At 39.0% G+C, this 16,128-nt stretch overlaps 1 protein-coding gene across 3 annotated transcripts in view; it reads left to right on the forward strand.

Moving 5' to 3' along the window:
• Positions 1–16,128, forward strand: part of TENM1 (teneurin transmembrane protein 1) — an 805,114-nt gene that overhangs the window by 691,078 nt on the left and 97,908 nt on the right. For all 3 annotated transcript variants that reach the window (XM_059385607.1, XM_059385606.1, XM_059385608.1), the window contains exons 22-24: positions 1,218–1,467; positions 9,442–9,462; positions 14,298–14,530. In XM_059385607.1, coding sequence (XP_059241590.1) covers positions 1,218–1,467; positions 9,442–9,462; positions 14,298–14,530 — 504 coding nt within the window. The remainder of the gene's footprint in view (positions 1–1,217; positions 1,468–9,441; positions 9,463–14,297; positions 14,531–16,128) is intronic.

Genomic DNA, 16,128 nt, shown 5'->3' on the forward strand with positions numbered 1-16,128 from the left:
AAAAAAAAAAAAAAAAAAAAAAAAAAAATAATAGGGAAGGTGCCCCTTATTCTATGAAGGAAGTGGAGCTGTTGAAAGATTCTAAGCCACACACTAAAACAATCTCAATGGAAAGAGGTAGAGGGGGGATGGTGGGGAGATAGGTATGTGTGGAGACCGGGAGACGAAGAAGTAAAGAAACACTGAACTAAAGCAGTAATGATAGCAATGGAGGTGACAAAACTGGTTCAGCATATCGTAGGAGTTAGACTCATAGTGGGTTTCATAATGAATTAAGTGTAGTGAGTGAGAAAAAGAAGAGCCGCAGTCAAGCCCACATTTCCAACTTGGGTGAATACACTCATGTACACTCATCCTAAGATGAGTAGGCAACACAGGAGGAAGAGCAGGGTTTGGTAGGGGGAGCAGAAAAATAGATTTCCCTTTTACTCTGTTGAGTTTGGGGGGCCTGCGAGGCATCCAAGTGGGGGCGATTGAGCAGGAAATTGCAGGGCAGGTGCCAACTCTGGACAGGAGAAAGTTTCAGCCTACAGAGATAAGAGTTAAATCTGTAAGAATGGATGAGATTGCCCAAAGAGAATGACTACACAGTATTTTCCAGCATTTTCATAAGTCAGTATCTCTATTTCGTGCACTGATGATAGTGAGATATGGTCCAAAAGAGTGGAAAATTCAAGTTCCTTTCTTATATCTTTGAAGTACATTCTAGTGGTATGACTTTTTTTCTTTTCACCGAAGTAGATTACCTTCTTGATGGTGTTTTGCTAAGGTTAATATTAAAATTGACTGATACTTCCTTTTCAGGAACCAGTCAGTTGCATAGTGAGGGTAATTTGAAGTCAGACAGGTGTGTACCGGGCATCAGGAGAAAGTCAGCCATGAGATGAAAAATTAGCCACAGATTATTCACAGAGCCCAAAGTGAACAGGTGATCATTAGAAGTTATTCATCAAATGTTTTATTGAGGCATTTAGAATCAGCACTAACGGGCCTGGATGTATTAACCCATATCACAGGTAGACAAACTGAGGCCAAGTGTTATGCTACTGTTTGTGGTGGCTACGCAGTGAAACAAAACGACAGTGCGTCACTCCCAGGTTCTTTTATGCCAAGCCAAAGTTCGATGCTGCTTTGAACGAGAGGGAGATTAAAATGTTACTGAGAATATTGTGTGGTAATTGTGGGCTTTTTATTCTTTTTTTTTTTCTTAAATCTAGGAATCATCCATAAAGGGAATGGAGAAAATATGTTCATTTCCCAGCAGCCCCCAGTTATATCAACCATAATGGGTAATGGACACCAGCGGAGTGTAGCCTGTACCAACTGTAATGGCCCAGCTCACAACAACAAACTCTTTGCTCCTGTTGCCTTAGCTTCTGGCCCTGATGGTAGTGTGTATGTTGGCGACTTTAATTTTGTAAGACGAATATTTCCCTCGGGAAACTCCGTTAGTATTTTGGAATTAAGGTAAGTCTCCTCTAATCTCTGTTTGCTTAGCGGATGAGGAAAAAGCAAGAATGAGATAACATGAAGAGAAAGACGTTGCCAGAAAGAGCAGAAAGTGCAGTTGCCCATATTTTAACCCTGAGCCTAAGATGCAGGAATAGGGACAAAGGACATATGTCAACATGCCCACTCCTTTGGACACCCAGGAAGTGTTGACTTCCCTGTATGTGTGGCCTTCCCTGTTAGCATTGCTGTCACTGACATGGATCTCAGTACTTCCAGCTGCTCAGGTAAGTCACTCAACCTCTGTTGGTCACGATGGACACTGATCAAAAATATTTGTTTCATTCTAGCAGGTAGAGGTAATGCCAGATCCAAAAGGCTACATTTTCCAAGTTCTCCAGGTTCAGTCTTTTGAAGTGGTTACTTCATAAAAAAGAAGATAGAAGTCTGTGTTTGTGTACCCTGATAAGGAAGGAAGAACTCAGTTTTTTGTTTTCTTTACACTTGAAAGCTCTATTCCATTGGGGGAGGAAAAAAGATTAAAGCATTCATCATTAGACTTTCTTAATCCATTCTAGGAATTTTTTGGGGAGTCCAAAGTATTTTGACACCTTTTGAAAGGAATTCATACCTTCTGGTATTACATGTTCTGAAGTTACACAAAGATTACAACTAAATAGACTATGGCCTAATCAGCTTTATTTCTCCTTTTCTGAGGCCACAGGATGCAAATATATGCCCTCTGGAGTCCTAGAAAAGGGAACCACCCCTGCCCATACCAGTGAGGGTAGACAGACCTGTTTTCTTTCTTCTGGGTAAATGGATAGAGTCTTCTCTCCAGTTGGTTATGACAGCTTTATCCCTGACACATACCTTGGGAACTTTAGGCTGAAAGTTTCTCTTGTTCCAGGAGATTTTGATGCCATCCTATAAACTCATCCATAAAACAGTTGTTGCCTCAGGCATCACCTCATTGTCCTGAAAGATAGTGACCAAAAATAGTGCCTGGGAGAACAGAGACATTGATGGAGTAACTTCTATATACAGGGCACCATCAAGGCCAGTCAAAACATATGAGAAGTCTTGGGTCATTTCCACTTAACATTATGTTCACACAAGCATGGAAATTTGAATATATGAGGACATTCCTTGAAATTTTTCAGATTTTTGTGCTTGCTCTGGAATCTACCTCCTTTTTCTCAGACTAAGTTAGTCCTTCACACCTAGCTGAGGACATCTTCCAGTCACAAGACCCCATCATTTTTCAAAGTAATTCATTCCAATTTTAATGTTTCTTAATTATAATTGCAGACACTGTCATGGAGAAGAAAGCTGTTTAGTTCCTTGACTGATTTTTAAAAAATAGGCTAACATTAAGATTTTATAAGGGTAAAGTGCACCTAGAGAGTCTAGAGGGGTATTAAGTCATAGCACCCTGCTCTAATCAAATGTTCACGTACCTTAGGGTGTCACACCTCATGGAGACTTGTCATTTCCATCAGTATATCTCTTTGGGCACATACTTACTGGAAAGCGAATGAGGAAGGACAAGGTGATTGTATGCCCACATTTAGAAATGATTTCTACAACATTCAACATTGTTTTCAAAATCCTAGGGATGCTCCTTTTCCATGATGCCAAACATTGATGGAGCACTGAACGATTAATTCACCATCTAAATGTTTCTAGTCATGCAGATATTAGCTCTCAAGTAGACAAAGACCTCACTAATCCTATAAAGCCTATATAGCTAGACCTCTGTAGCTAACTCCTCAAAGGAAAAACCATAAGATTAGCTAGAAAAACAAATACCAAGACTAATAATATTACCATAAAGAAAACCCAGCTAAGTTTAGTCCTTTCCTTTGTGATTTAAATGCAAATTTTCCTAAGGTGGAACAATTTTCATTCACTGATGAGATTCTCCTTTGCTCAGGGATCCTTAACAGTTCACAGATTTGCATTTTGGTCCAAAGTACCTTATGACCTTCAACACAAAGTCATTCAAAGAATAAAATAACGTAACTTGGACCCCAATTGCAGTGATTTTCTCAGTATAAAGAAAAATCCATTTCTGGCAGTGTGAAGTATTGTCCAATCCCTCTATTCATTCTTACTCCACAGTACTGTTCTCTCACATTGTCACAGCTCTTCAAACACATAGGCAAGCACACGCCATGAGCTCACACACCCAAGCTCTCTCACTTAGCCTGAATCTAGCTAGCTTTTCTGAGCTCACATCCTTTAAAGCAGTTCTTCTTAACTTATTTTTTTTTTTAATTCTCAGGACCCTTTCAGAATCTAAGGAGGGCTGTTGGACCTCTTCCCCGGGGGGCGGGGGGGGGGGAACATGTTCACACAAAATTGTACGTGTGTTTTCAGGGGTCCCAAATTTCCCCTTTCTGCCTATACGTCCCCGCCTGCTAGCAACCTACCCCTTTCATAGACTCATGGTTACCATTCCCTGGATTAGGTTCAAACGGAAAAGAAGTAGTTCTCTCTTGTGTTAGGTTCAAGGGGGAGAAAAATAGTTTTCCCTTATCTACTCTAATACTTATGCTTGGCCATCAGAGAAATAAACTGATTGAATTTACATGATTTTGACCTAATTGATAAGTAACTCCCTATTTTCCTATAGTCAAAACCATCAAACTAGTTTATGTCAGCAAACATTATCTGTTATCTTTACTCAGACACTAATAATAGTTCTTATTAGATTCACCTAAAAACTGTGTCTGGCTTGATCAGTAGTCTATACTTTATACATTGCATCTTTGACGTATGATTGGTAAATTTATTTATTTTCTTTATAGCTTCCAGATTTAAACTTCCTGTAGAGAAATAAGTTGATATAATAAGTCTCTGCTATGTTAAGAACCATAATGTTCAATGGATTCCATTGCATATAGATAGAAACTTCATTTTGTACCAGTTTTTTTGTTGTTGTTAAAATTTGTTGATTTAATTGCTGCCATCACCCTCCCCCTCCCAGTGCGTATTAGTCATTTTACTTGGTTGAGTCATCCGTTTCCTTGGAAACACAGACTAATATAGTCATTATGTTATTGGTTGCACTTAAAGCTGTGAATGGAAGAGCAAGGTTGTCAATAGGTTATTACAGAAGGGATAGAGAACATTCCAGATCTTGACCCTCTGTCAAGGTTATTCATTATATAACTTAACCATTCTGCTCTCTACTTCTCTATCTATAAAACTGATTTCAAGTTAATATTTGAGCATCTTCTTACATGTCTTATGTGGTTTAAGTTGTTTTAAGACCCACAGATGCATAGTTCTCAGCCCAAAGTTTGATGGCATTTTGTTTGTTCTGACATAAAGTTTGCTCCTACTGGATGCCCTTCTATCTTTCCTTCTCTTCCATCCTCTTGTTTCATTGTGGGCCACATTGAAAATTTCCAGGTGCCCTTTGACATGCCAAAGATTGGAAGACTGTAGATTTTTCCTTCCTCAGCTCTGCTGATCCAAACTCTCCCTGATTGAATTTCTTTCATCTGACCTCAGAAATAATTTCATTTTCATTGGTTGCCAATCATTTATTTCCTTTAGCTGGCCCATCATTGACTGAATGGGGAGAGTAAGGAAAAGTCAGTTCTGTCTTTATCATTAGCAATATAGCAAGAGCAACAATATTATTTCTTGTTATTTAAAGTATAAAGTACTCTTTTGCCCATTGACTACAGATTTCATCCATACATACACATCTTAGTCCTTCATTCCAGTGGGAAATTGAGGTAAGATAATAAAGAAGAGAAGATTAAAAGATCATTATGTAAGTAATTAAGCCTAAGGGAATCTTAAAAATACATTCTGTGAGGATTTTTATAAAGACACATTCATTTCTATAAGAGATAGTTTAGGCCTAGTTATCCCTGTGGTTTTGCTTCTCATGTTAAAATTTCATACACACACATTTTGGTAACACAAAAGGAACATCACAGATTTGTGAGCTTAGTGTTAGAAAAGACCATGGAGATATCTGGTACAACATGGCACCCACTACATGCCTGACGTTTGATCACATCTACTTTGTTTGATCCCTTTCAGTTAACAGGAAACTTAAATACCCCTCTAGACAGCCCATTGAATCTTTGGAGTGCTCTTTTAGAAAATTCTTGCCTACACTGAACTGAAATCCACCTTCATAAAACATCCACTCAGAAACAGCAAATGTTAGCATCTGCAGCAGCTTGGCAGCCACTCCTCTCTTAGACCTGACACGTTTAGATGTGTGTGAAGACAGACCTCATAGGTTCCTGAGCTCCCTCTTCTTCAGTGTGAACATCCCCAAGTCTACTATTTCTTATCAATTATGACTTCATTTCTTCTTCCTTGGATTATGGCCTCAGGGCCATAGTCGGTTTTCTGAAGCTAATAGGGATAATTATATACGTGAAAATAGGAGGCACCATATCAAGTCCTTTGTAAAAATTCAAATATGAATATCCCTTTGCTTCCCTCTCAACTTCTAATTTCACAAATCTATTAGAAAACCTATTAAGCATGAATGGAAATTATTTATTCTTTATAAAAACCTCATGCTGTTATTGTTCATGATGCTGATATTCTCCAGATATTTATTTTGTCCATCCCTCAAAATGAAAGAAAGATGAAAATAAGAACCTGACAAATGTTTCTTGGTACCTTGAGTAACTTGGACTCAACATATGTCAATGTGACATAAAAATTTCTCTTGCAATTCTACCGTTTCTTTTACAGTGACTGGTTAATATTTCCTCCATCGTTCTCAGGACTTGATTCCTATCCCTGACTAGGGATGGAGTGGAACTAGAGTAGCACCCACTTAGGAGCAGTTAGCATGCAGAAGGCCAGGGGAACTTGTAGAGCACGCTGCTGAAGGAACAAATGGAGTCTGGATTTTGAGAGCTTGGAAAATAACTGAGAAATGGCCAAGAACCATCCTTTTGTCAGCAACACTGGAGCAACAAATAGAGAAACACTCCATGTAGATGAAATAGGTGGTGACCTTACCAGGGTGAGCTCATGTATTAGTGGTAGCACTCAACGGTTCCCTCCCCCGACCCAGAAACATCTTTGCTGGCCTTCCAAGGTGCCCAAATTCCCGCTCTAAGAAATGTGTTCCCTTGAGCTGCCACATTGCATCTTTAAGAGTCCCCAACACAGGAACCTCTGTTAGAATGACCTATCAAGCTAAAATCATCGTTAGTCCTTGGGCACTGATTCATTTGTTGGATTGGCTTCCAAGGAACGGCCAGCTAAAAACTGGGCCCTAAAACACAGGACAGGTAAGAAGTGAGAGAGAGGGGCAAGGGACAGAGCCAGAGCATGAGGGAAGATAGTCTTAGGTGAGGGTTGCTGGAGTTGGAAGCTCTAAGAAATCAGCAAATGGCAGAAGTGGGAACTCAGTCTTCAAAGGAAGAATATCACAGAAAGATGAGTAGGGAGGGAAGACCACTTTGGGATATCAAATATTTCTGGCTAAGCATAACAACATGCGGTTGAGTGCTATGGCCTCCACAGAGCAGGCCAGGCAAACTCACGATGCCAGATCACTAGGCAGCAACTCCACAGTAGGCATATTCTCTCTTTCTCCATCCCTCACCTCACAAAAGTAGAAAAGGAATGGGTCAAACCTGACGCTAAGTGAAAGAAGCCAATCACAAAAGGGCACATATTTTATGAGTCCATTTATATGAACCACCCAGAATAGGCAAATCCATAGAGGCAGAAAGCAGATTCATCACTCCCTGGGCCTAGGGCAGGTCAGGAATAGGTATTGACAGCTAATGGGTATGGACTTTCTTCCTGAGATGATGAAAATGTTCTGGAATTGGATAATGGCGATGGTGGCACAACTCTCTGAGTGGTACTAGAAACTGCTGAATTGTACTTTTTGGAAGGGTAAATTTTATGGTATGTGAATTATATCTCAATAATTTTTTTAATTAAAAAAGAATAGATGGCCCTTTTAATCATCTTGAACCTGAGAAATTCCAAGATCGGCTTAAAGACCCTACCATGGGGAACATTTCTTGCTCGCAAAAAGATTCGCAGTTCCACTCCTTTCTCCTCCTAAGTGGTGGCCAGCTTCAAGTCAGTGAGTTACCAGGCAGCAGTGCCTACCGATGGGCCCAGGCACTTGTGAAGAGCTCACACTGGCACCTCAGCGTGTAGTCAGTTGCTAGCTAGACAACGAACTGACTGGTGGTGGCTCAATCCTGAATCAATAACTATAAGTAATTCTGAGACAGAACAAGGTCACACACTGGAAATAAATTCTGTCATTTTCACTTCCTCCTTCTGAGATGTTAATGAGAGAAGCTGCTCTGCATAATACAGGACATCTTTCCAAATTCACAACGACATTCTTGGCAGGATCAGAAGCAGCTGCAAGAAAGTCAAACCACTCTCCTCCCCACCCCTTGCCATTACCATTTCAAAACCCTTTGTAGCCACACAAATGGTTCTGTACCATGAGAATCTTCATTTTGGATGAAGCCATGTTTTAATGAGGTCCTTCTAGTACTTCCACAACTAAACTTCCTTTGGGAAATGATTTGAGCCAGCCTGGAGCACACTCACCTGCTAATTTAGAGGCTGCAAAAACAGGCAAGTGTCTACTGATAAAAAAAAAAAAAAAAAAAAACCTCAAAGAGGTCCAAATGCCTAAGGCCAGATTTCTAATCAGAGCTTCCAGGCTTACCTTTTGACCTTTTGTGTCAAACCACAGGATGCCTACCCTTTTGAGGCAGGCCAGGGAAAGAGAAGAGTCAGTGGATCCTGACCTGTGGCCCAACTAGTAAAATCCCAGAAAGATTTTCTTTAAAAAGAGTTGAATCAGTAGGAGCAGATAGCTACAGATGAAATCATTTTGTATCTTCTCTTCTTCCCTGACATTCTGAAGAATAAGAACATTTTCTAGTTTAGATAAAAAGATGTGTTACCTTCATGTTTTTTTTTTTTTAATGACATAAAGGGCGAGATTTAAAAGGATTTTCAAATTAAAATGACTGTATTTCACAGATGATTATAGCCTTTTAATTCAGGGCAGATTTGACCCAAAGTCAGGCCTGTACACAGACTGCATCCCCGATGTGAGAAGCTTCATCTCAGGTCCCAGAGTACCATGTGCCAAGACACTTACCAATGAGGGGCCCCCAAAGTGGTCTGCTTCTTCTGACCTGATGGGTCTGTTTTGCTGACCCAAGTTGCCCCTTTAGAGCACAAAGCATTAGAAGACACAAGAGCTTAGTAGTTGATGTTCATGATGTTTTACTGAAGCTAATCTGATGCAGCAGTTTTGATACCAGGGACATTCTGCCATGGTCTAAGAGAAAACATATATACTTTTCATTTAAGTTTTTGAGTATTGCTAAGGAATGTGCTGCTGTACACAAGAGATGTCTCTATCTTATTTCTGAGATCATATAAGTGGCTTTGGGATAGATTTGGGATGTCTGTTGCACACAAGGCTTGATTTTACATTTTGGTGAATGGCTTTCAAAACAGACTCTGGAATGGTCAGAATCTTTGTAGTGGTTACTTCTTCAAAGCCAGTGGTTCTTGAGAATCCAGTGGTTCTTAAACCTTTGTCTGTATCAAAATCACCAGCTGGGTTTGTTAAAAATCAAACTTCCGAGCCCCACTTCCACTTCGAGGTTCTGACTAGGGAGAACCCCAGGAAACTGCACATAGAGCGGGAACACAGGTGGTTCTGATGAAGATGTTCCAGAGAGAAAAAACTGCCTTCGAGCTCTGCCCACTCACCAAGCAAGATAGCCAATCACCCTGACGCCATCTTAGAAGGAGAAGCCAGGAGGGGTCAGGTCCATTTTGGCATGTACATCCAATGAAATGATCCCCATGGAGTCTCTAATAGCCACAAACTGAGTTAGAACTGGGTGTGTCTGGTTGAATTTGGCTTGTTGAATGATACTGATGACTCTCTATTTGTTTTTACTTGCCACTCGTGGATAACCTTGTGCACCCTAGAAACAGAGATACCAGACATAGGTAAGCAAACCACACCGGCAGCGACCTAATGCCCCTTCTTGCTTAACAGGCCACCTCCTAATAACAGGCTAACAGGGAGATTTTAGTTTTTAAGTAAAGCGAAAGGAATAATGTGAAAGCACGTTTAGAAGTTAGGATTCTGGTAAGTGTCTAACAAAAGAAGAGAGCTCCACTGAGTGGGAATTTGCTGGAGGATCAGACTATATCGAAAAGAAAACAAGATAAGTGAGACCTGGCAGTTCAGTACTTCATGGGAAAGCAAAGTCTTAAGTCTCATTATGTTTTCCTTAGGTGATATCACAAATGAGTCTGTAAGTTCAAATAGATTCAATGTTTTCAAGCTGCGGTAGTAAGGGAGGTGATACGGCAATCTTCTCAGATCCAGAAATATTGTTGGCGAGTGTATTAAAAGACAGTGAGCATGATGACCTTCTTGAATAAGATTTTTCCTCTTTCCTTTTGTGTGACCTCATGGTTTCTATTTCTTCCCACCAAAAAGAAGTAATAGAAAAACTTTAAACCAACCATTTACCAACAATGACACAGAGCTCTGAAATTAATCATAATGAGCATTTCTATTCAATTTGTTTATGCATTACACTTGTCAAAACTGTTCTAAATTACCTGAAATTGCAAAGGAGAAAATTGAATTTGTTCATTTCCGAATGCCAATTGTCATCAGAATGGCACTGATAGGGTTTTTAATTTGGATTTCGTTTGAGAGATGCCACTTCCTAAATGCCAGTGCACAAGCTCAGCCTCGCTACTTTGGCATAACTGATTCCTTAAGCAAATTAAGCTGGTTGTCAAATTGCTTACTGGTTAAATGTTGCACAGTATTAATTATAAGCATTAATTGTCCATTTAACAATCTATGTGATTTTAACTAGCATGAATGAAGTGATCTTTGCTAAGTTGAAGGGCACCGCTCAAATGTAAAGCTAACCAGAAGGTGACAATAAGTCTAACACTGAAGTTACAAAAGAAATCTTCACATATCTCAAATTCCAATATGCATGTGGACACAAGGGATTAGAACAAATTGAAATGTAGTCCAGCAGTTTTCTTTCTCGGGTATGGCATGTTTTTAAAAAGTGGAAAGAAACCAATCTCCAAAAAGCTCAAGTGCACTTGGGAAATGGCAAGAAATGGCAAGAAATTACATATCAATATAGGAAACCTTCCTGACTGTTAGCTGTCAAGAAAATAACATTAATCAGATTTGAATTTTGTGTGTTGGGCTATTCCATTTTCTAAAGGCCAGCACACAAAATTTTAAAACAGCCTAGCTGAGCAAAATAGAATATGTTGCTCAGTTAGAAGAAGGCAGGAACAACATTTTTTTTTGCTACCTTCAGGACTAAAGTATTCTGAAGGTACTTTGTACACACAGTCACATAGGATCTAATCTAGTCTCAGTCAGGGCATATCTTGTTAGTGACCCTGGGCAAGCCCTTTATGTGTCTGGGTTTCCTCAGCTGAGATTTGAGGAGAATGATAATTTTAACTTCCCTCACAGGCACATTGGGGATATTCAATAATAAATGAATGTAATGCATTCCAAAGTGCTTTTCTGCGAATAACATTTCTCTTGGAAAAATAGCCTATGGACTTTTCCTAAACAAAACATGATTAATCTGGCTCAGCTGAAACTTCCACCAACTGGCTACCAAAATATTGAAGGGTGTTTCAGGGAAAGGTTGTGACCCCCTTTTTATTCTAGAAAGATCTTATGGGCACTGGAGAAATTTTATTCTAAAGGCAAAAATTCAACTAAATATGTAAAAACTTTTACCCAAACCCCTATTTAAGCAGTCTTTGCTACAGAGATGTCTTGTCTGATATGACTGCCAAATCAATTCTGGAGTCTGTTGGGGCCCTTTACAGTTTATTTACAGCAGCTGCCATGGTGGTTCCAGGGTTGAAGATGTCCCTGGAATCTACTGAATTCTCTTATTTGATGAAGTGAAGGTAAGTAGAAAAAAATCAAGTATTCCAATAGGATCTGATTTTTTTCCAATTAAAACTATAAACTGGGTCTCAAATCAGTATCTGCTAGCTTTTACTATCATTAACATACACAGATATGCTTAGAGGGCAAATATAATTACAAATATAATCAGAAACATGCCAGCCCTTAAGGGCAACTTAATTACCCTGATGATCCTCTCCCTGCCATTTTGCTGGGGTAGGTAGCCAAGACCTGGACACTTCTGTGTATTAGTTAGTTTCATGTCCTACAGTTTAGTTCAGAAGTAACTGAACATTAACCCCATCAGAGAGTCTGTTGACACTAAAGACAGAGATGAATATGGTTCCTGCCTACAGAGAGTGTACAGTGTAGTTGGAGAGATGTGAAAAAAATAGTGCTTACACCTAGCACTCACATCTTGGTTTCCAGTACCATTCTCCAACATAAGGAACCAGGGGTCATTAGCAAAATGATTCATTCCAGTACTCGGGCAGAGATTATAAAAGATGAACCTTGAGCAACTTTTAATGCCAAAAAGTAGAGAAGGACTAAAACAAAAACAAAACAAAACAAACAAACAAACCAAAAAAAAAAAAAAAAACCCTCCACGCTGATGGATGTATGTCAAAGTGTCTCACAAGCCAACAGGAACAGTGGCCAATGCCAGAGCCTTTTGAACAACAAAGTAAAGTAGCATTGGGTTGTAATAAAAAAAATAAACAAATACCCATCTCTACTGATACAAATGAACACCTGAATTCATAAATAAATGGAGGAGAAAAGATAAAGCTCTCATACAGAAGATTTCCAAATTGTTTATGTAGACACTCTACCCTCAAGAAGGTGAAGTATAATTCCCTACCCCTCAAGTGTTGCCTTCACAGAGTGACTTCCTTCCAAAAAGCACAATCTGGAAACTGGGAGAGAAAGAGTAACTTTACACTGGAGAAACCTGATAAACTCTACCTCAGCCAGGTGATCAAGGTCAACATTGACAGTGATAAGTCATGTTGAGTTATGTATCTTTGATTTGATTTGATTTGATGAGAATGGCACTTTACCCCTGTGGTCTTCCCCTCCAAAACCTATAACCTCTGTCTAACCAGGAGGAAAAAAAATTAGACACATTCCAGTAGAGGGAATCTTATAAAATACCTGACCAATACTCCTTAAAACATTTAAGGTCATAGAAACAAGTCTGAGAAACTGTCATAGCCCAGGGGGCCTAAGGAGACATGATGACTAAATATAAAATTCCGTATCCTAGATGGAATCCTGGAACAGGAAAAGGACATTAGGTAAAAACTAAGGAAATCTTAATAAAATATGGACTTCAGTTTATCTCTAAAAACAATGCTAATACAATATGACAGGTGCTGATAAGCCATATGTCCCTCCTCAGCTCTTATCTTTCCTCCTCTACTTCTGTTTACACACTTGACAATCATAGCCTATTTGCTGAACCGACTCCCACCTTGGACCATTAATTTCATGAAGAAAGGGGCTGTATCACACAGAAGAGGTCTACAGACCACAGCACAGTTCTCGGCACATTAGTGCACTTAGTAAATACTTCTTCATAGATTAATGAACAATTACATGGTTAGTGGTACTAAGGAAGGAACTCAGATGAAAGAGGAGAGGCTTAGATAATGACCATGAAGATAAAGAGAAGTGGAAAGACTGGAGAAGAGTTTAGGAGGTAAAATTTTTAAAAGCACGATGTTTTACTGGATATGGAGAATGATGGAAAGAAGGAATGAAGAATAGCTCCTGGCTTTAACAACCGGCCATGGGCCAGGATTTGGGGCTAATTAATATGATATGGAATCCCCAAAATACGGGTAAATGCAGTACAAATAACCCAGACTAGAGATTTGGGAAGGCTTTCTTCAGGAGATAATAACTGAATAGAGCCTTAACAGGCATGTGAGGATTTACTAAGTGAAGAAAGGCTTGTCTACCACACCAAGGAATGTTAGAAAGTTTTTAGGGTTCTTAAAGATAGGGATCCAACCTTAGGATCAAGCAAAATATCCCCCAAACCAACATTACCCCAGTCATCGAAAAAATGGGATTAGGAAGAATCAAAATGAATGAATGAGCTCAGCCATGTACACAGATAAAAATATCACAAGAGATCCCATGCAAATATGTAATTAAAGAGTTTCAGGAATATCAAAATCCAATCAAGGTAACTTTACCATCACCTTTAAAAGATGCAGTTGATTTGATTATAACCCTCCAAAAAAGTCAAATATAATCAGTTCTACTATGTCCTGAAAGAAGACAAAATGGATTAGAAAAATGTGGTGGTCAACTAAAAAAAGGAAGATTAGAGAGGAAAAGTTTGGCAATGCATTTCCAGCACAGCCCTCCATAAACAACACGTCTTTCAATTTACAACAGGACCCTGGAGGCTGATAGGGTCCCCAGTGAAGTCGGAAGCCTGGAGAAGTGGGGTTCTGAAGGATGGGAAGGCAGGAAAGAAGGACTTCTGTTTGGGATTTGTTGAGTTTGAGGTGACTGTGAGCCATCCAGGCAGGATTGGAGCGGTATTGATGAAAAAAAAAATTATTTCACTGGATTTTCTCTCATCTGCTTCTTTCTCTGCTCCCCAAATGGAAGGTATTGAAATGCCAGCTTCATTTCAGTTTAACAGTACACACTGAGTTTTTTTTTAATACCCAATCCCCTTACTAGAAAACCAAAGTAGTATCCATTCCCTCAGTACATGAGAAAGAAGATACATTTATTTTTTTTTCATCTCTTAAGAGAATTTTCCATTTGCAACAAAAAACAGATCGCAGGGAATGCATATTGAACAAACTGCTTTGAATAACTTTACTTTTCTCTCCCTTAGCACAAGTCCTGCTCACAAATACTATCTGGCTATGGACCCTATGTCTGAATCACTTTATCTATCAGACACCAATACTCGAAAAGTCTACAGGTTGAAATCTCTTGTGGAAGCGAAAGATCTGTCCAAGAATTTTGAAGTGGTGGCAGGAACAGGTGATCAGTGCCTTCCCTTTGACCAGAGTCACTGTGGAGATGGCGGAAAAGCATCAGAAGCTTCACTGAACAGCCCTCGAGGTAAAAAAAAAAAAAAAAAAAAAAAAATTGAATCTTTTGTTCATCTAAAGACTTCATTTGGCGTCACAAAATCTTAAGACTGTTGCTGTACTGTAGTCCATCTATCTCAATATTGCTTCTGACACACATTGTCTCTGAAGTCCATCCCAGAAGATAGGCATGGTCAAGGCTAATTTCTAGGTAATATGCATTCGTATAGTCATAAGTGTTATTAAAATGTCAAAATGTTTATTCTCCTTTCTGCCTAGGATAACAAATTCAAGTTTTGGATTGGGGGAGGAGATGATTTTGCCTTCTGTGGGAACTTGACCTTACTGCTGTCTGTCCTAAATTTATTCCTCAGTCTTCAAGAGTCAATCCTTAATTCTGTTGCCTGGGATTTGTGAATAGATCTGTGTTCTCTCCATCAGCTTCATAATTTTATAGACTTGAAATCATATTCCCATCTTAGGCCACTAAGCAGAAGGATGGTCAACTTTAAATGTTATCATATATCGTCCACCCTATCTCGTTAATTATTTAAACATTATTCTCTGTTCCTTCTCCATGATGGGGTGTGTGTATTTGTGTGTGTGTGTGTGTGTGTGTGTGAGAAAGAAAGAGAGAGAGAGAGATGCACACACACACATGCACACTTTTACTTTAGTAGGTTTTATGAAGTATTCATTTGGTGGGTTTTAAGAACCAATGTGGTCCTTTTAAACTATTACACAGATAAAACACACTGGTTGCAGAAAAATTAGAAAAAAGAGAGTGCAAAAAATATTTTTAATTAAAGCCACCCATAATTCTACCACATACAAAAACCAACTGTTAATATTTTGGCATATATCCTTCTAGACTTTTTCCTGTGAATATCATATATTTTATTTTCTAATAATGGAATCATAGTATAGAATGCTATTCTATAATCTGCTTTTCACACTTAATATATTATGAACATCTTTCCATGCCAAAAAGTATAGTGAGGTCAGTGTGTTTCATTTGTTAGATGGTCACTTATTTCAAATATTAAGAGGTTACTCTTTAGCCATTTGACATTTGCCATATGGGTATTAAATTCCAACTATAATCAGAGTTTAAAGCCTTCCCTTTCTTCAAGGCCATATTCAAGTCCTATGTCTTTTGTAAATCCCCTCTGGCTAACCCCAGCCCATTAAATCTGAATTTCTCTAACAGGGTCTACACCACCCAATTACTACTAGATTATATTTTGCCTTCTTTTACTTCTTTTACTTCCCGGTTCTTTCACGAATGGGAGGTTTTTTTATTACCAAGGCAAGCTACTTGAGCTGAGAAGCTACATCTAATATTTCTTCTAAATCTTCCCCACTTCCCCAGCAATATCTTGTACAATGTGGGATCTCCTATACATGCTTGTTGTGTAATTGATCAGTTAGGTAACGCTTATGTATATCAAATATTCCTAAAAGGAATTTCAATAACACTTTAAAAATATGGCCTTTCTTTCCCAAAAGGAATATAAGCCCCACAGGTATCATGGTAAAGTGTTTTAAGATGTTTCTTGTCTGGTGCCAGCTCTCATTCCTTACACATAGTAGGTTCACAATAAATATTTGACGAGTGAATGCTTAACT

The sequence above is a fragment of the Mustela nigripes genome, chromosome X (genome assembly GCF_022355385.1).
Source record: "Mustela nigripes isolate SB6536 chromosome X, MUSNIG.SB6536, whole genome shotgun sequence".
Lineage (NCBI taxonomy): Eukaryota > Metazoa > Chordata > Mammalia > Carnivora > Mustelidae > Mustela > Mustela nigripes.